The 21370-nt window shown below is 46.7% G+C and overlaps 1 protein-coding gene across 3 annotated transcripts in view; it reads left to right on the top strand.

The window, feature by feature from the left end:
• Positions 1-20915, top strand: part of LOC144719995 (uncharacterized) — an 87083-nt gene extending 66168 nt beyond the window's left edge. For all 3 annotated transcript variants that reach the window (XM_078596395.1, XM_078596397.1, XM_078596396.1), the window contains 11 exons: positions 249-773; positions 3508-3624; positions 5043-5159; positions 5434-5547; positions 6337-6483; positions 7712-7891; positions 8896-9045; positions 10872-10985; positions 13015-13146; positions 15510-15623; positions 16532-20915. In XM_078596395.1, the coding sequence (XP_078452521.1) occupies positions 249-773; positions 3508-3624; positions 5043-5159; positions 5434-5547; positions 6337-6483; positions 7712-7891; positions 8896-9045; positions 10872-10985; positions 13015-13146; positions 15510-15623; positions 16532-16729 (1908 nt within the window). In that variant the 3' untranslated portion in view covers positions 16730-20915. The remainder of the gene's footprint in view (positions 1-248; positions 774-3507; positions 3625-5042; positions 5160-5433; positions 5548-6336; positions 6484-7711; positions 7892-8895; positions 9046-10871; positions 10986-13014; positions 13147-15509; positions 15624-16531) is intronic.
• The last annotated feature ends 455 nt before the right edge of the window (positions 20916-21370 follow it).

Genomic DNA, 21370 nt, shown 5'->3' on the forward strand with positions numbered 1-21370 from the left:
GCACACATGTGCAGGATGGAGGAGCCCAGGTTCCAAAGATAGGCATTGGAGTGGCAACTAAAGATTGGTAACCATGGGGAAGACTTACTACCAGAAGGTGGGATACTGTAAGAACAAACAAAGAAAGAAGATCACCTGTTGTCTGTTACAGCTGATGGATGAGGGATCAAGCAAAAGTAAGTGATGAAATTGTGTGGTGGTATTATCAGCACTGGCTATTAACCTTGTTTACTGTGCACCCTTGACAGGTCTTGGACAGGAGTGCCGAAGTCGACACTCTGCACTTGGACAATGGTAACCTCACTTCACAGTGCAGGAGCCTACAGGCGGAGCTGGAGGCCCTGTCTCGCCAGGTCACGAGCAAAGATCAGCAGCCGAGTCATCCACAAGGCTTGGATGCTCTTGTAACTACGGGACAGAACCAGACTGAGGCCTATGCTCGTCTGGAAGAGCCCACGAGTCACATTTCTTCAGGCCTTCCTCATCATCCAAGTCAGAAGGAAATGGTTGCCAGGCAACCAGACAGGGCCGAATCCTCCCCGTGCCTGGAGGGTCCCACGGAACATGTCTCCTCAGGCTTGCCTCACCATCCGAGACAGAATGAAACAATCTCAGAACAGTCGGGCCTAGTGGAGGCCTCACCTTACATGGATGGCCCCTCTCAAAATGGCGCCCGACCCTGCCATCCCAGTGGGCACGATGCCATTACCAAGCAGCGCGAACAGGCCGAAGCCTCTCATCGTCTGGAGGCTGAGCAGCAGCGACAAAAAGAGGTTAGAAATGCACAGCGACACGGTAATAACAACACGACAGCATTCGCATGAAAAAAGACAATTTAACAAGTTGAAAAAAGTCTGTTTCTTTACTCAAATGAACATTTGGTGATGGTCATGTCTGCTGGATGCCAAAAAGCCAGTGCTGTAAATTCTACATTCCTATGTGCGAATGTCAGTTGGTCCACATAACGAGTGCTGTTCTCAAAGTATTACAGTAAACTCTTGTTGATTCGACACACATGGGGCTCTGGCCTTGCCGAATTATCCAATATTCTGAATTATGTACAATGGTACTCCCCAATGCCTCCTGCCCTAATATTTTTTTTTTTACAAATTTGTTTCCCAAACTCTTCACACACCATACGCATTGACACACCTGCATCAATTATATCCAAAACTTTGGATTTGTCTCGCAGACTAAGGGATTTATACTTCAGTCCCTTTCTATTACTTCTTGATGTAGGTGTAGATGACATTGTTGAGAGGTGTTGGCTTGCACAGAGTGCATAAACAAGGTAAAGTCCAAAGCAACAGGTCTGAATTAACGCTCACCACCCGCGCCACCACCAGAACGAGTCGATGTTTTGGTCGTGGTGCGTGGCGTCACTCCACGTGTATGCCAAAATTTGACCTTTCGGTACAGCATTTTGGCTCGTGGTGAATTACTGATACACCATATAGATGCCGAAAGCGCAGCCGTGCCGAATTATCCGCAATTACAAAATAATTATCAAATACCGAAATAACGACATTTTACTGTACTCATTGTTTTTAACCCTGGAGAGATGATAGAAGGCTGGGTTGATTCCCAATTGGCATGTGAACTTGCGATCTTCAGGACCATAGCACCACCGAGCCAGATAAATATCCAGATTTGAAGCTTTCATGACTGCAATATACAGCTATCGTGCTGTGACAGTTGTATCAAGTAAGACTTGATACAGCTATCGTGCTGTGACGGTTGTATCAAGTAAGACTTGATACAGCTATCGTGCTGTGACGGTTCCACCTGAAGACGGAAGCTTGTGTTGCCTCTGAAACGTCGTGATTTTTATTTTACTTTTATTAATTTTAGTTTTAATTTTTTACCTACGTGACTTTACCAAAAAAACCCAAGAATACAGATAAATATCCTTAACAATTGCAGTTATAACTTCAGTACAGAATGTAATGGCAGGGACATTGAGTTGAATGTCCTAAAAGTGGCTTTCGCGTGTTGTCCACCAGTCAGCCCTGCCTCTTTTGTATGCTCCCCCCCCCCGCCCCTGACTCAGCAGTCCCAGCAATATGCAACACTTGACAGATGTATAAATCTCTTACCCATTTTCCATTTGTGCTAAAGCTGTTTATAATTGTTTATGGAACGTGAAAACACTCGATTGCAAGGCTCATCGGACTAAATGATTGCTTGCCTGTCACTGCCCACGCAAGCAATTTGTGCCAGAAAATAAGGAAAGAATTTCAGCGCTGGCAAAACCCTCCTACAACAACGATAATAATAATTTTATTTTATATACCGTCATTCATGGAAATTGCATCTCAAAACGCTGAACAATTCGAGTGACATTTTAACGTAAATAAACGGATGAGAACACCACAGGGAAATAACACGAACAAGATCAGCGTATGGGGTAAACACAACATGAACCCGACAGGGTCACAGTAAACATTCAAGCACCCAACATCAGAACAAAGGCCAGGGAATGACCACAGATATGTCCAAAGCACCAACTCTGGAAGGATCCCCTCAGTACCTCAGAACAGCCAAGAGGGCCCGATATTGCCACATCTCAGAAGATAAGTAGGTTTGAGCAAAGTGCTTTGATGGGTGACCACCTACATAAGAGGTGTTATAACCTGTACAGCTCTTTAGGTGACATCAGAGAGCAGTGCATCAAAATCCAGTGTTGTACTGTACTTGTATGATCCCACGTCTTTGCTCCCCTTTCTTCAACCCGCACCGATCATCATCGTGAGGTATAGTCAAATAACTCAATCTGCATAACGTGAGGAGGCCCTCATCCAGCAGTGGATTGACTAAAGTGATGTTTGTGCGCACAAACACATTCCTGCCTCCTCTGTGAGCAGATATAAGTACAATCTTGATTTGACGCTTTCGTGACTGCAGGAATCCATACTCTTTTGTTCTTTCGGTAAAGTCACGTAGGTTAAAAAAAATAGATCACGACGTTTCGTTCGCCACACAAGCAAGTACAGTTCACCAATGCATTTTCTACACTCTCTTCAGCTGCCCACAACCAGCCCTGCTGCCCTACCACAATCTGTCTGTGCGTGGTGGTTGCTCATGAAAGCGCCATCCCAACCCTGCTGAGTTGTTGAGATCTGACGAGATCAAGCATATTTCGGGGTGCTTTGCCCATTTGGACGTATTCAACGAAACATACCATTCACTGTAATTTATTTCAAATGTATATTTAAAGGTATTCATGGAACACAAATACAAGGTATTATTAATATGTTCATTGAACTTTTTCTTCCTGGTTCTTTCGGTAAAGTCACGTAGAAGGGAAGTAATAAAATAATAAAAATAAAACATAATAAAATACAATTCTCACAACGTTTCGGCCACAACGCAAGCAGCCGTCCTCAGGTGAAGACCAGGTCTGTCGGGGAGACAGCGTCTGAATGCTAGTATGGATTCCTGCAGTCAAAAATGTTCATTGAACACGATGGATGTTTTTACCGCTGTCCCACTGCTCCCCCGGCACAGGCCGAGGCCCACATCGCCAGGCTTGAGGCCACCGTGGAGGCAGCCGAGCTGAAGGTTCGCCTTCTGGAGGAGGAGAGGCGGACACTCAAGCGGGATCTGGCGGCCTCAAAGGATAAGGTAGCTCACTCCTTACCCAATCGACTTGCATAATGTGCATGCATAATGCACGTTGATTACCATATAAATGACCCAAATGGAAATGGATACCCATAGTCATTTATATGCATTAATTAATCTCCCCCCCCCCCCCTTCGTGCAAGAAGAGCACACAAGTATTCACATCTACGCCTTTATTTAAGGAATGAAACAGGTTGACTTCTCCACAAATCTGGCTGTCGCCTGATGAAGCAAGTTGTAATTACTGGCGAAATGTCGTACTCAGATGGTAAATGTTGTGGCTTGGCTCTCCAACACACCAGTGTGCTGTACTAGTGACGAATTGGCATGTTCTGTTTACATGGCGGGTGTTAACGACACGTTTATATATTTACGCGATCTAACCAAAAAAACCTGTATTATAGCTCACTCCTGCACAACACAGAGCAATAGGCTGGCTTAATCACAGGCAGCTGCCTGGCTTCGAACCCAGCTTCTGGGGTGCCGCGGTGCCGAGATGATAACTCCCTCGCCTGGTATGCAGGAGGTTGTGGGTTCGATCATGGCCCTGATGCCTGTATGTTTGGAGTTTGCATGCTCTCCCCGTGGTCGTGTGGATTTTTCTCCACGTCCTCCGGTTTTCCCCTCCTCGTTTAGAATAATGCATTTAGAGTATTTGGCTGCTATACATTTCCACGTCATAAGCCACTTTGTTAAGTGATCATTTCTGTCCAGGTCGCTTATGAAAAAGAGCTATGTAGCTCAGTGGGCCTTATATAGTAAAATAAAAATAGTTTTGTTTAAAAATGATCTTTTTTTAGTTAATTGTTTCTCAGTGTTTCCAGCTCAGCCTCTAACCTCTGAGCCACCGACCCACCTCAATATGACACCTTTTTAGTGTTGGATTCAATCAAACTCACCTGGAATTATTTGTGCAAATTGCAAGATTTACATTCTGATTCATGCATAAAAGGAGAAGCAACCTCAGGTGGATTTTCCAAAGGTCATCGTGAATTGTGACCACACTAACCTTGCTTGGGCATTCGAGGTGGTTGAGTAGGTGGAACTAGGGCAGATAGTAGGTAGCCGAGTGATCCTTGTGGGTTGTCTGTTTGCCCCTGATTTGAGAGTTGTCTTTACTCGTAGATGCATTCAGTGCATGTTGCTTCATGCACATATGAATTTGGGTGTTTTGGCTGACGTGGGATAGTGATGCGAGTGGATTTTGAGAAATGTCATGAGGTTATCCTAGATTCAGAAAGTTGTTATTTCTCAGCTGTCTGGGTCATTGTAAAGAGAAGTGCTTTGCGGGATTAGAACAATTGTCATCTTGAGCAATAGACTCGCTCTCGTCAATTGAATGTGGAGTTTCCAGCGCTGGCTGAGGGGCTGCCAATGGTTGCGTTGAGCGTGGAGACATTTACCTTTTTTGTGTGTAGGCATTCTATCGAGCAGCCGAGGATGTGTCTCAGCTGTCCACGTTGGCGAAGGACCGAGATCTTCTACAGGAGGAGAGGGACGTGCTCTCTCGGGAGCTCGACGCTTACAGAACCCAGGTAACACACTTCACCACATGATCACCACGCAACACATGGTACAACCTACCCTCACAAAGCAACACATGTGACGACCTATTCTCACCACGCAACACGCACACAATCTACACTGGCCCGCCTCTCATGTGCTACAACTCTACCTCAGCACCCACTGCAAAATACAACTTGTCCGAACCACCTTCAGAGAGAGACAGAACAATGTGACCTCACCACGGCTCGGTCAGGTGTCAGCTCAACCATTCACAGTTTTTCATTCTATGTCGATCGTGTGCAGGTGACGCGCCTCTCCCACGTGGAGCGGGAGGTGGGCAGCCTTCGTGAGAACAAACAGAAGCTGGAACAGCACTCGCAGGCCATGTCTGAGCACCTGCACCAGTCCAGCGAGAAGGTGCCGTCCCCTCGCCCCTCCCCCCGTGTGACCTCGTATGAACACCCAGAGGACACGTTTCACCTCGGCAAATAATACGGCACATTTGAATGGTGCTGGTATTACAGTCATTCGACGATGCTAGGTGATCTTCTTGGTTCTTTCGGTAAAGTCACGTAGAAGGGAAATAATAAAATAATAAAAATAAAACATAATAAAATTGTGAGAATTATTTAAAAATTGTGAGAATTATTTTATTATATTTTATTTGTATTATTTTATTATTTCCCTTCTACGTGACTTTACCGAAAGAACCAAGAAGATGAATCCCTGCAGTCACGAAAGCTTTAAATCGAGATGCTAGTTGACTCGGGTATTATTTGATCGCAATGTCTGTGCGTTGTGTTAGTCATCCGTGGTTGGAGCGATCGATCACATTCGTGAATGTTACAGTTTCAATCCCAATCACACCTCTAGACTCATTCGTTTTGTGGTTAATAAACTGAGTACCATTTTTGTGGGAATTCAACGCTCATAAATTTAGGGAGAGACTGGTTCCATCATAGCAATCTGTTTTTTTCATATAGCTTATGAGCACCTTCCTGCATTCCTGGGAGATTGATACACTTTTATCTTTAAAAAACACACACATTTGAGACGTAAGATGAATTTTATTTCTAAAGTTTAACATGGTCATTAGATACATTGCCAATTTAAAGCAAAACGAATGCGGTTTGGCTAACCTTGTGTCTGCGCATGTGTGTGCACATGTGGGTTTGGATGAATGGCTCTTGCTTACCTCCTGAGTAGCTAAAGAGCCTTGATACGAGCCTTCTTAGCGCTACGGCCCAGACGGCGGCTCTCCAGTCCGACCTGCGCCTGGCGCAGCAGGAGAGGGAGGCCCTGCGGCAGGAGGTGATGTCGCTGACGCGGGCGCTGCAGCTCACACGGGACAAGGTGGGGGGCAGCACTTGGCACATCTGTGACTCGTTCTACGTATGTGCTATGTATGTGTGTATGTTAAACTTCGTTCGCACCGTACATAGCCAACCGTACTAATCAGAGGTGCAGGGGAAGGGCAACAAACTAAACACAAAAAACAGTTCTAAAGAAATTAGTTTTAAATCTGGATTTAAAAGTGCATATCTCCAATGGCTTCCTAATATTGGAAGGAAGAGTGTTCCAGACGGCTGTAGAAGCGCATCTGAAAGAGCGTGATTTGGTGACCACCTTTGTTCAATGGCTAGCCAAAAGCCACTGCGAGGAAGACGGGATTTCGCTTGATGGTTTATGCTCCTTGACGAGATCAGCAAAATGAACATCTGGTCTTAGTAGGTTCTCATCTGGTTTAATTGAAGGAAATGTGTTTATCAGCATTAAATATCTATGTATACGTGTGTGTGTTTACAAAATCTGAGGAGAGTGCTATGTTGAGTGCATTGTTCCATGAACGTGATCACCTGAATTTGATCCCTGGCCACGGATAACACCAGTGATATCTGCAACGGTCCTTGCTCCCCTTCACTTACCTGCACGTAGTAGCATGGTGAGGTAGCATCTCATCCAGCAGGCGATTGACAAAGGGCACTAAATCATTGCATTTATAATATTTTTGTGCCGGTTGCTGGAACTTAGTGGGTAATGCCAAATTTGTTGAATAATTAATCCAACTTTTTGAGTCATTGCTATTGTTGTTGTTGTTACAAGATGAGTAATGGCATAAATATATTGTTAATTTCTCTTCCTCAAAGAGTGACTAGTGAACTCGATGATTAATTGCTGTAACTATTTTGAGTTATTACTCATCTCGATAGGTAACTGCCGTAGCTCGATAAATGACAAATCAACTCGGTTGTGAATTACTGTAAACTCGGTTCGTATTTAACATTGCATCTCCATGGATCATCACCGCTACCCAATGGACAACTACTGTCCAGAATGGCTCCTCTGTACAGCTCTCCCATGTGTTTTCGGGTTGTTCCACATGCTTGTTTGGCTTGATGTCCGATATTTCGCTCCACATTCTGGCAGTTTCTTCAGGAACTTGATTGGTCGCGGTAGAACCCCAAAAATCGCATCGGCGTGCCCTACGTCACGACTACGAAAACGTACGTGGAGATGTGGCTCCTACAGCCCACGGTGCCCGTCCCCCGCACACACCTAACATCTACTCCGCTTGCTGCAGGCGTACGCACTGGAGTGTTCGGCTCAGGCGGCGTCCGACACGTCCCAACAGAAGCAGCTGTTCCGCGAGGGCGTCACGCGGCTCACGGAGCGCGAGCTTCGCGAGCAACGCAGCGAGAACGATCATCTCGCCCACGAGGCTCAGCTCGCACGTGCAGAGCTGGCGCACGCGCGCGACAAGGTACCTGCACAACCCCCCGCAACCCTCCCCTACAATTAAACTAAAACTAAACCGTTTTTATTTTTATTTAGCGAGGTAAAGCCCACTGGGCTATACAGCTTGTGGCCTGGCCACAAATGATAGCTCAACGGAAGTGGCTTATCATGTGGATATGTATAGCAGCCAAATATTCTGAACGCTATTCCCCGCAGGGGCTCTGTAGCGCACGTTTACACGTGTTGCAGATTTCTCGTGGTTGTTCTGGAGAGAGTTTGGCCCCCGCGAAGGCTTTTTGAATGTGCACCAGTGGGTCAGGGCTGCCGACACTGATGAGCACCACTCCAGTGCTCATTTGAGCAAGGAAACACTTGACTTTTGAATTGACACACTACTTTTTTTTTCAACAACAAAAAAACACTAAACACACTTGTCAACAACGCTGCCTTAAAATAAAATAATATGTAATCGGTGACATTGCAGGCAAGGCCCCCCCCCCCCCATCATTCACAGTACGTGATATTCAGGCCTAATTGCTGGAAATGTGGTATTTGAAAGTGACGATCGTTTATTTTTTTTATATAATTGCATAAATTCACCGCTGCCAGCGCAGCAGCAGGACCAACTAATTGGTTTACATTTTCTTTTAATCACAGTTGCCTAGTACAAGGCTCAAAGGCCCAATGCTCCAAGCAGCCAGAGTAAAACAAGAAGATATGAATAGATAAACACAAAATTGTTAATTCGTTGCGAAAATACACGATAGGGGGCAATTCGAAAGTCGAGCAATGGGAGAAAAAGAAACGTAACGATGAGTGTTCTGACCCGCAGTGTGCGTGCTCGATCACGGGGTGGATGAGACAACGTCTGCAGTAGTACCATGTTGTCCGTGAGAGACACCAAGGGAGAGGGCACTGAATGCAATTACACGGTGACTGCCCTCTAGGTTTATTCTCCAGTACGGCGGTGCGAGACCCTGCTTAACCAACCTCCAAACCGCCCCCCCCCCCCCCCCCCGTGTCGCCCAGGTCTCGCAGCTGGAGATGGCGATGGCTTCGCTGCAGCAGAATGGGCACATGGCGCATGCGAGGCTGCTGCAGCTGTCGGAGCAGGAGGTGCTCTCCCTGCGGGGCCGCGTCGACGCCCTGCAGGCCCAGCTCCGGGCACACCAGGAGAAGGTGCGCTCACGCACGCCGTCACCCTGAGCTCGCGCAACGCGAGCACACGCGTGCCAACTCGCGCACGGACGCAAACACACGCACGCGCACGCACGCACACGCACACACACGTGTGCACTCGGGCTCCGAGATTAGTATGAAGGCACACGAGCACGCACGCACGTGTCCACATGCTCACTTGCAGCGCCCACACTCAAACGATGGGAGAAGGCGTGCATTCAAATCGTGCGAGTGCGTGCGTGCATGGACACACGTTCGCGTGTACACAAATTCGTGGGCGCATTCACAAAAGTGCGTGAATTTGTATGCCTGTGAACTCATACGCACGCATTTACGCACGCTTACTTATATCTACACAATCGGGCTTGCAGGTGCATAAAGCACTCACACACTCGGACTGGATACACCCGCGCACACAATTACAATGAGCATATTCAATTGTACATGCATGCATGCTCATTCGAATGCATGTGTGTGCACATGCACATTAACACATACCTAAGCACTCTGGTATAGTTGTGCATAATCGCCCAGACTTAATTGCCCTTATTTAGATGTGCACAATAGGAAATGGGAGGTGGCAGCATTTCTGTTTGCAATAATAAATAGCAATTTTCATGTGTCAGTAAATAAACAAAGAAACATTGCTGACTTTTGACATTGTGTTTGGTGCAGCCTCAAACTTACAATAAAAAGTTTTAATGGTGTACAATATCAAATTTCTACTGTCAAACTTTATTAAATCCTTCTTGGAATTATTACGTTTGTTGATTTCAACATGGTAGAATTTAATAAGGTCTTGAGGCTGGAAAGTTTATTTCTATTCTGCCCCAAACTTTTTAAAATCAATTTAAGAATAAATGCATTTTCTAAAATTGTATGTATTTATACTGCACCTGTGAATAAATACTTATCCAGGTGGTGGTGCTGTGGCAGACCATTTGAGCTTGCAAGTTCAAACCTCTGCCAGGAATCAACCGAGCCCATCATCATTCTGTGATCAATAAAATAAGCATGATTTTGTTGGTGGGATGGCACTGGTTTTTTTGCAGAGAAATTGGCCCTTTCCATAGTGATATGGAATGTCTACCATCTGCTCATGGCCATCAACAGTCAGTGAGCACTACCGCACGATCCTTTAAGGTTTGACATGATTTGGTCTCAGTGGACATGCACACTCGTGTAATCAGAATCAGAATCTCTATTTATACTGCAGGAATCCAATCAGCTATAAAGCTCTTCTTCACAGATGTCCAGTAGGGGGTGGGTCAGAAAGTTCTAACAATGAACAATAGAAAAACACGATAGGAATGCAAAGTATAGGAAATGTAAGCAAATCACACAAAAATTAATTCTAGATTTGAAGTTTTCGTGACTGCAAGGAATCATCTTCTTAGGTTTTTTCGGTAAAGTCACGTAGAAAGTAAAATAAAATAAAAACAAAAATCACGACGTTTCGGAGGCAACACAAGTCTCCGTCATCAGGTGGGACCGTCACAGCCAGATTAGTTGTATCTGGCTGTGACGGTCCCACCTGATGACGGAGACTTGTGTTGCCTCCGAAACGTCGTGATTTTTGTTTTTATTTTATTTTACTTTCTACGTGACTTTACCGAAAAAACCTAAGAAGAACACACAAAAATTGTTTTACCAGGTAAAGCCCACTGAGCTATTAGCTTCTTTTTCAGAAGTGCCCTGGCCACAAATGTTAGCTCAACGAAGTGGCTTACCGTGTGGAAATTAATATATTTATATTCATGGTGCATCCTTGCTCAAATGAGCATCGTTTCATCGTCGTCGTCAATGTCGTTGTTGCTCTTGGACAGGTGAAGCAGATGGGTGAAGTGGAAGTGGAGTTGCAGCAGGCGCGGGCGGAGAGCAGCCGTCTGCGGGAGGAGAACGCCCAGATGCAAGAGCGCCTGTCCAACTCGCTCAGACAGGTGAACGAGGCGGGTGTTGCCACCGTGTCGACCCGGGCGCAGAAATAGCTACGGATTGGATTATGTTGTTGAGCAATAATGTACCGTGACGATCATCGAGGGGTGCCGCCATTACATCATTGCAAGTATGTCATTGTTTAGAGAGTGGTTTGGCCAACCGTCTGTGCAGCCCAAAGGCCTTAATTACGACCGCGTTATTGAGCTATTTCCGTAGAGTCCACAAGGGTCGTTGTTGCAGTCTTTTGTTTTAGTTTTGGCGGCCGGGTCTGTGTTGCTTGACATCACATCGCACCGATTGCATGCCACGCTCAGAATACTTTTTTGATGTAATATCACACTCGGGTCGTGCACCACGCCCGTCGAAGATTGCGTTGCTCGAGTGTCACTAATAACAAGTGAGCAAATTTAGCCTGCTCATGAAACTTTACACGGCAGTGTGTCAGTCGCTTAACGCTTCGATACATTCCACAGATATGCATCATTTATAGCGAACCTTCATGTACAATACACTGACTCTAGGAGGGTGAGCTGACTGGTCTCAGCTCACAGACAAATAAACTTGGTGTATATTGTTGTGACCAACGTGAAGCTAAACATTAATGACCCACAATATGAACGCAATTGCAGTGTGCTACGGGGACACCATCAGATGCAGAGCAGCAAATAGTTGCTTAATCATCCACAGGAATTTTTGAGAATTTCCCTTTGTATACGTCGGTTACTCCAGTTTCCTCCCACGTGCAAAACATAATCAACAGGGAATTAACCAAAACATCCCAGGCAGAACCCAACTGCAAAAATAGTGTTTTGCCTAAGAGAGGCTTTAACAGATGATTTTGAAGGTCTCTAAAAAACGAATAAATAAAAAGTAGGCGGCAGCAGCTGCTGAGGTCCTCGATTCAAATCTGGAGCGCCACCCGTGATTCAAAACGGGTTTCCAAGCAGAAAGAGTCAATCGTGTCAGCTTGGTGATTTGGCTGAAAGCAGGCTCTGAGAATTCACTAGTTGGATTCAATGTTATGTCGCAAATACCAATCTCATATCATTAACACGTGGAAAAGTGTGTCCCCCTTTTATGTAAAAAATGAAATGTGTTTTTTAAAAGAAGTTCCGTGAAAATTTCCAGTGCCGCTGTTTTTCTCTGACATATGGGGGGGTAGGACTTTTCCCGGGAGATTTAGGCATAATATGGACAGAGATCAGGACGAATATATTGTACTTAAGAATAATATATCCTGGCAAATTGGTTTTGGGAGAACAGGTCAAAAGATTATTAACAATGGTCAGGAGTATAGGCATTGCATCTTAAATATGTTCACGTTATTATTGCTCGAGCACACGTGCAACGATTACGTATGACGTTTCGCTAGTCATCGCATCTAGCATCATTCAGTGAATGACTTGAACTCTGACAATAATATGACGGTGCTAGATGCCATTACCAACGAAATGTCGTACCTCAATATAACCCAAAAACTTATTATCAATCATTATAATTGGTTTCCAAAAACCAACATATGCAGGGTTTTTACTTTGTCATTCCCATTACGTGTGGGTGATACCCGCTCCGTACACATTTCAGACATGCAGCTGAAACAGAGTGAAGTCCTCATCAGTGTGTGCGCGTGCGTACGTGCGTACGCGCAAAGACAAAGATCCCCCTTTGGAGAGCGATGGCGCAGTGGTTAGCACACTGCGCTACGAACCCGGTGACCCGAGTTCGATTTCCTCTCACAGCCAACACCAGTGGCGATTATCTGAATCGGTCCTGGGCCTCTCCTAGGTCGACTCAGCCTCAAATGAGTACCTGGTGTGATGTGTAAACATTGCCACTGTGGGAGACAAAGTCGGCCGGGCGTGGTGCTATTGCCCCCCACCCCTTCATGTGCCGTGCCGGCCTTCATAAGTGCTACTCGCGAACAGCACTTGCCCCAACAGTCTGTTTAGGCGATACGGGGGGGGGGGGGATCTTTGTCTTAGTTTTTTGTGTGTGTGTGCGTGCACCACTATCGCCCTCCCTATTGGACAGGCGCAGTCGCACGTCCCGCTTGCTCGCCTCGAGGAGGTGCGGCAGAGGCTGGCGGAGGAGGAGCAGCGGGTGCGACATCTGGAGAGCGAGCTGGAGCACGGCCGTTCGGCCGGGAGCACGGCTGAGCAGCAGGTGGGCTCTGCGCCGCTGCCAGGCCACCGTAGTGCTCGCGGGTCGTTAAGGCCGCTGCCACGGCGGTGTAATGGTTGGCGTGCTCGACTCGCAATACAGAGGTCGCCGATTCAATTGGAAAATAAATTCTAAGTTTATTTGTCATATGTACAGGATACGGCGAAGTGTACATGGCACAATGAAATGTTTTCATCCACTTCTTAAGTAAGACATCTATAATAATACATCTCTATGCCTCTGTCCACCCAGAAGTATGAATGGGTACACCATGATAGTTAGTTTATCGACAGGTCGTGTGCCGTGGGGTAAAGTGTGGGTACTCCCAATTTTTCAAAAACAACGAGTTGATGTGGAAGAGCAGGCAAAATACACTCTAGCAGGGGGGGGGCTCTTTAAAGCTTTAGCGGAGATCCTTCCTTCAGCAGGGACGTGAGCAAGAAATTGCAGCCCTGCACTTGTACCTTTGCCTAATTATCATTTTTGTAGCTTTACATTAGTACTCGTACCCAGCGTGATGTGTCTCTGGATGTAGGAAACTTTCACTTGACCTTGCGCTCATTTTCTCAAATAACAAAAGTGTCGAGCTAAAATATTCTGCCGTCTGTGAAGTGCTGGATTGGAGGAAGTCTCAGGATCTGTGGGTTTGATTTGCCACGATATCATGTATATGTCTGTGATGTCTGACACGTCGTATTTGGCAGAGCCCTGCAGTTGGCATGTGGATAGTGTTGTCTTCTAGCGTGAATAGCAACGCACGTTCATCATGTACACCTTCTGTACATTTAGGAAATATTGTGCGAGTCGACATTAATTATTGCTTGTCGTAGCAGTTGGGATTTGAGGCTTGTTCAAATGCAAATCTATCTTTGTGATCGTTATAAAAAAAGGGAATTTTGAATTCCGTTTGCCATGAAAGGCACAATTTGCATTCGTGACGTAGAAGAGACACTGCTTCGGGAGGCTTTCATCTGGCCCCAGATGAAGGAATTGATTAATTGAAACCTCACGTTCTTTCAACCACTCGCACATTGATCTGCACTTAGATTCAGAAGTGGCCTCATGGCTCTGGGGGGTCGATGTTTTGCCCTTGCCAGAGCGCTGAGCCAGAACCCGCCGAGGCCCTGCGTTCAAATCCTTGGCTCCCACTTGTGATTAAACTGAGTTCTCATGCATTTCAACATCGGTCACCAGTGACGATAAAACACAAAAAAGCTTTTGTTCATTAAACAAGTGGGCGTTCCAGACGAGTGTTCTTCTGCAGCAGCCATTTTTTCCAGCAAGGGAAGCCTTTGACAAGTTTTGACATCTTTGAGCCTCATCTGAAGTCTCCTGTCTTTCATCTGGACTGCTAAATAAATCTGCAGCATGTTGCACTGTTAACCAAATGCTGATGCGCTACCTCGTGTTATAACAGTGGGGCACCAAGTCCTGTTCAAAGTCCAGATACATTGTCCTGCTTTTGCATCGTCGTTTTTCAGAGGCAGAGCCGTATTTGTGAGCATCATTGCTCCACAGTGTGATTTTTTTTTGGTTGGTAGATGTGTGTGGTACTTGGTTTAATGGCCCAAGCTCTACTGATGAGGCTCAGAGAAGTCAAAACTGGCCTATGGCTTGCCTTGCTGTAACAAGTCCTACTGCGAGGCATTGATCTGGAATGCTAATTGGCTTATAGTTTAAATACGATTCTCCTGCAGTGATTGAACAAACAATTGTTTCAACGTACGTGTTTATTTCATCGGATGATGACGCAAAGACACCACGTTGTATTCATCGTATGTAGGGAAGCTCTCTTGTGATAGCTTGTAATAAAGGTAAATTGAAAAAATACAAGCATTTTTATTCGAGCTCATCATCCCTCCGAGGTCGATAAAATAACTACCACTCTATGTGAAGTCAGCAGTGGGGGTCCTTTCCAGAAAGTGTCTCACATCATTGGAATGTGGAATTTTCACCAATGGTTCAGGGCTGCCAACTGAGGCAAGCATTGCCCCAACACCCTCTGTAGCAGAGAGACCCTTAAATGTGACATGGTGATTCGCGCACAGGACTGTGAACCTGACGACCTGAGTTTGAGTCCCTGCCACTGCTGTAATCAGTGGCGAGTATCAGAACCGGTCCTGGGTTCCCATCCCCAGTCAGTAAACCGCACTGACCAGGGTAGTGAAGTATGGTCAAACAAACAACCTCTAGGATTGACCTGGCATGGGGGAGAGGGGGGGGTGGAGTGGGGCAGGGGGCGAGGGAGACCTTCATGCAACAGTGTATCTAAAAGAGAGACTATACATTATAATTAGTTATCGAAAGGACAACGTAATGCGCAAGAGAGATTTTGCTCACCAATGGCTGCCCGCGTGCGTGTTCAGGAGGCATACGAGCGCATGCTGAAGAGCATGGGCTCGCGCATGGAGGAGGTGGAAGGGAAGCTCAAGTCCGTGCGCGTGATGCTGCAGGAGAAGGTGACGCAGCTCAGGGAGCAGGTACTTACTACCGCTGTACGGCCGATGGGGTCCCCCCGCCCTTGCAAGCTGCTGCGCCGCATACAACGTACACACTGACCTCGTATGCCACAAGCGGTGGGGAGGGGGGTACGTCTGTGATACTGTGCGCCGCAGCCAGAGATATGACGATGATAAAGGTGACAGTGGTGAGGATTCGTTTTTGATGGAGCAGTGCCCTCCTCTACGCTGCGGCATCTCGGAGCGACTTACATCCCATCCCAGCACTGTTTGAAAAGGCACCCCCAGTCGAAGTTGCCCCTGTGCGGCGCAAGGCAACTCAGCACCTGGTCTGAAAGCGGGCAATGGTCTGCCAGTAATGGGTGGTGATGATTGCCAATGGGGGTGATTTGCACCTCCGATGAGCACGGCTGGCTGCATACGGTGCGAAAGAAGTTCAACGTACACACGTACATTGCTCTGCGTAATCCCAAATGCAGTAATTTACAGATTGTTAGCATTCTTGCAAATTTGGACCATGACGCCGGCACACAGTGATCCACGCATTTCAAATTACGTGGGGGGATCTCTAACGTCCACTGTGAAGCAGATGGCACTCAAAGTAATAACCAGGGAGGCCTGCCGGATACGAATCGCGAACCTCTGTGTAACAAGCGGTGAATGCATCACCGCCCCATGGAATATGGATGATGGGGATACTTGAAATAGCAGCCGCTTGTCAGCTCTGCAATAGTTGCACAATTTGGAAGGAAGTGATGTCAAGGTGTGGCGTGACATCATCACCTCGGCCGTGATGACCTTTTAACCTTGACCACGATGTGTAATAGTATTACCAACGCGCTGTCGGGGGAAGTTTTTTTTGTCAAAACACACACACACACGCGCGCGCGCGTGCTTTAACGTGGCTTGTCATCTCGCCCGCCGAACAGCTGAACCGCAACGAGCAGGCGGACATGCGCATCAAGGACCTGTACGTGGAGAACTCGAAGCTCATGAAAGACCTGCAGCTCATGGAGCAGCGGCAGCGCACGGCCGAGCGCAAGAGCTTCCTGCTGGAAGAGAAGGTGGTCGCTCTCAACAAGCTGCTGCGCAAGCTGGTGCCGGAGCCCCTCCAGCCCATGCTGTGAAACCACGCTTGGTCCAACCTCCATGCAACCAGGCAGGCAAAGGCCGAACGAGCAAACAAAAAAAACAGGGTGGCAGGTCCAGCGTTTGTCAGGCGGTTGAACCGCTGGCCGCTGGACTCGTGGTGCGACAATCCCGCGAGTCACCATTCTTGGAAGGACACAGTTGGTCGATTGCACGTGCGGCAATTTGGCGTGTGCACGAGAAGCACCCAATCGTGCAGGGCTACGGTGAGTCTGTACAGCAAGTAGGTGGTTGCCAACCACTCTGTGCAGAATTTTGAATATCGATCCTCGTGTGTGGGGGGTTTTCTCCAGGCACTTCCTCCGGCGTGAAGTGCCGTTACTCAAAAAGGAGACGTGGCAAGATACAGCGGGGATGACCCTTCGGAGTGAATTGTTTGGGTTAAGAAACGACTCGTGTGATATTATTTACCACCATGCAGTGACAAATAGCCCAACACCGCCTCTGCCAAAGGTTTGTCATCTCTAATGACTACTCGTCAGGGGTCATGACCATACCAGCCAACAAAGCGGACCACTCGACAAAGCCACACTCCCTTATCTCCATCGGAATTAATGAAACCTCCAGCGCAATGCTACCGAATGGAGCGATGCGGCGAACAGCAAACGGTACGACGGAATGGCTTTCGGCCGCCCCCGGGGCACGCTGCATCTTGGGGAGCCGAAAGCGGCAGAGTGTTGCGGTTGCTGTTGCCGTTTGCCGCTACCACCGTGGAGGCTGCTGTGGCTAATGCAGTGCCCTTTTTGGGCATTTGCCAGTGCACCGCGTCCCGAAACGAGGTAGGACAATCGTGAGGCTGTCCCCGGCTGTTTTTCTTTGACGGCAGACCAAAGGTGTGTTAGACGTTGTGTGCCTTTATTAAAAATACATGAACTCCGACACACAAAGGGCAAACGTATCTCCCCCACCCCCACCCCGTTTTTCCTTATAGCTGGTACGGGCGAGTACTGTTAGTGAGCACCTACAAAGGCTGGTGCGGTGTGCGATGGCGCGGTGTGGCAGGCACCCACACTCGACCGCCTCTGTCTCCCCACTGCCGATGTTTACATGCCGTGCATGGTACTTGTTTGAGACATCTGACATCACTTGCCAATTCCGTTTATGTATCATGGCCAGGAATCAAACTCGCATCACGAAAATTGTAGCAGCAACGTCCGCTGAATGACCACACCAATCACGCTGAACTGCCACACCTCTGCTACTACACATACAAGTGCCTGGATATGCCAGTAATCAATAATTCAACGTGATGATTGTATTTAAAAATGAGAGCATCTAACATCAAGGCTTGACTCAGGCCGCACCACCTTTCAAGTGCAATGGTCGTAGTGCACTGATTGTACTAAAGTAGTTTTACAATAAGGTGTGTAACTGCGTCCCCTATCATGGTGTGTGCATTTCTTTGAGAGCTAAGACGGTCTTATAACGCTAACTTTGCATCATGTGACAAGCAATTACGCTTTTTTGTGACTCATTTTTTAAAGCTGTATAAACCTTTTACAAAATCCATTTTTTATAAATTGGGTTCAAACAAGCTTTTAAAAAAGCTTCAGATTTTAAGGTGATGCCACTAAGATGTTTCACGGGTGATTGCATTTGCGACGTGTCTTTAAAGATTCATGATCAGAGCTGCAAAGTGCCACTGAAGCATCCCCTGTGTCTTCACAATCAGACTGTTGCCTCGAATCGTGTATATTCCAGCACAATCACGATGAATGTTTTCAGAGATGAATTCTAAAAAATATATATAAAATTACAGAACACGCCTAGGTGTGACCCACTGGCCGAGCAGCCCGAAGGTTGACCTGTAGACCTCCGTTGTTGGTCGAATCAACCCATGATTTCTCCCGCAGTGGCTGTCCTATTGAATGACTGGCCCCACCATGCTAATGTGAAACATCCACCACTGGCCAAAGTAGACAAACAGAGGATATCGTTGCCCCATTGTTCCTCTGAGTAGGGAGACATTTTGATTTGAATTTTATTTGCCTACAGAACATTGTTCACGACGTGAATTTACAGCTGAATTTCTAAAAAAAAAATCCTAAATATATCGTCCAGGTATTGCTAAAGGTATTAAGACAATCTGTGAATGTTGATGTCTGGAGGCAGCCTTGACGTTGCGATAGTGCTGCCCGCTGTTGGGGAGCAATGGGACAAGGAAGTAGCTGGTATCTGTCCAGCTCATTCTCCTCCCTCACCCTTGGTCTCTGGAGCCCAAGCACGGAGCCACTTAATTCTCAGGTGATCTCCGCGGGCCATATAAACACCCAAAGTGGAGAGCGCACTTAACCGTTAAGGCTGAAACGGCGCACGATGGGAGGTGCGGCCAGTACCACACGCGGCGTTCGCCCACTGCGCCAGCCACTTATTTAAGGCTTAGCCCATGAAACGCGGGGGGGGGGGGGGCCCAAAACAGGTCCAAATACCACTTGGCATCAATGTGCAATGGTGAATTTCTCATACGAGGCAACCGCTTCGGAAGGGTGCGTTGTTGGAGGGGTGTCGTGCACTCGCCAACGAGACCCTAGCCATGTCCATAACCGCAAGCACCGCCCCTGGTGCTTAACCCCAGCCTGCCCTTTACATTTGAGACGCTTTTCACTTGCGGCGGCCAATGCACCCAGTGCCGATGAACGTCTTGAAAATCAAAGCAGTAAAAAAAAAGGGACATTGGACGGAGTGATCGCCTGCAACTGACGTCGCGTCCAAGAAACTTCAAGATTATATATATTTTTCTTTGCATAGCCTCTGAGCACCATCAAATAACGCGTTCGCGTCATGTAACCGAACTTTGCGGTTAAGAGAGTTGTGATGCACATGTTTTTTTTTTACTCGGCTTTGTTGTTGTTACCCATTGTGTGTGGCGTTGGCAAAACGCGAGTGTGAGCAAGTCCAGTATAGCCAGTTTCAAATCTTACCCGTTGTGCTGTTAAGTAGTAAAGCCAAATTCGCGTGCATGTCAACATTTCACACCGCCGGTTAACTGATCTTCTGTCTGTTCTCTGCTCATTTAAATGCAATTGTTGCTCATTTAAACTTAATGTATGTGATATAAGTCGCAGTCCTTTATTTAAGCCGAAGAGAGTACACTGGAATCTATTATACTGCCAGGGAAGACGAAATAGCATCGGCTAGGCAGAGACGGATAGTAGTCACTGCTTGGATTTTGGTTGTAGGCCATTTGTAAACTTGGGATTTGGGTCTTGTAACCTCAATTTACAATTTGTGCCGAGAATAACCAGATGCCCACTGCATTTGCTGTATAATACTGCAATGTATGGCCCTTTACCAAATCTGCTGCTGGATGAAGGCCTCCCCATGCCTGCAGGTCATGTGGGGGTTGTGTGACCATACTTCACCAGGCTGGTCAGTGCGAATTTGTGAAGGTGGTATGCAGAACCAGTTGAGATATCACATTCTACTGGGTTCATCGCACAATACGTTAACCACTGTGCCACCGCTCCATTCGGTTATACAGTAGCCAATAAAAAAAATGTTGCCCTTTGTCACAAGACTCTATCTACCATTGGGTATGGGTGTAATACCATAAATCCTAAAATTAAAACCGAAAACTAAATTCTGCATAAGGGAGTAACGGAGACCCAGGTCGTCTCCTTTGCAGAAAAAATTGTGAATATGAATCGGGTAATTGCCCGATTAAATAAAGGACATCGACTTAAACGCTTGACCGTATATTATTTTACACTCTGGAGGATTGATAATATAATGCCTTTAGTGTTTAAAATGTAATTAACAAGGAAAAGGGGGGGGGGAAGCAACAGTCCTCATTCCGTTTGCAGTAATTGCCAAACGTTATCAGATGAAGGTGCCTGGTTCTGTCCAATCTGCAGCTAAGCTCACCCTGCAGTAAAGGAAGCGTCTCACCCGCTGCATGTGAATCGTATGAAATTGTGGTTCTGATCTCGAGGAGCTTGGCTCTGGACCCCTACCCCCCTGGTGCGCATCTCCCGTTCCTCTGTGCCTGTGTAGACAGTGTTTTTCTTTTCGGTATTTTTGCACAGACTTTGTCTATATATGTAATCGTGTTCTTTTTTCCAATATGCTTTCGCAATCGATTACCCTTGTACAGAACTGTTAAAAAGTTTGTAAAAATTAAGTGTTAAATAAATAAGTGAATAAATACTGTATATGAACACACAATTTCAAACCATTACGTAACTTTCATTTTTTTTTTTAACCAAGAGTTTGCTTTCTTTCGGGGCGAAGTGAAGTCCTGGAAATTCCTCCACCAGCGGACACCACATAAGGGATTTAGCCCTAGAGAAGGAGACGTTGCAGAACTACCGGAGAAGTCGCTTCATTCGGCTTCTCGCCCAAGGCTTAAATCTGCTCCGGTGCTGCCGTGCCAGAGTGAAACGATGATTCGCCATCGGATTTTTGTTGCGAGAATTCTCTCCATCATCAGCCAGGATCTATCCACTGCTGCATGAAGGCATCCGTACATTGTTTTTTGCCATTTCTCCCAAGTTTCACAATGCAATGGTAGATCTGTCTCCTGCACACGTGACGAACTCCGTGACGGAAATCCTCTCGGTGCAGGTTTCCTCCATTGTCTGCCACTCCGTCTTTAATCTTGACCACTGGTCCTCATCTCT

The sequence above is a fragment of the Lampetra planeri genome, chromosome 7 (assembly GCF_965212315.1).
Source record: "Lampetra planeri chromosome 7, kcLamPlan1.2.h2, whole genome shotgun sequence".
NCBI classification, from domain to species: Eukaryota; Metazoa; Chordata; class Hyperoartia; order Petromyzontiformes; family Petromyzontidae; genus Lampetra; species Lampetra planeri.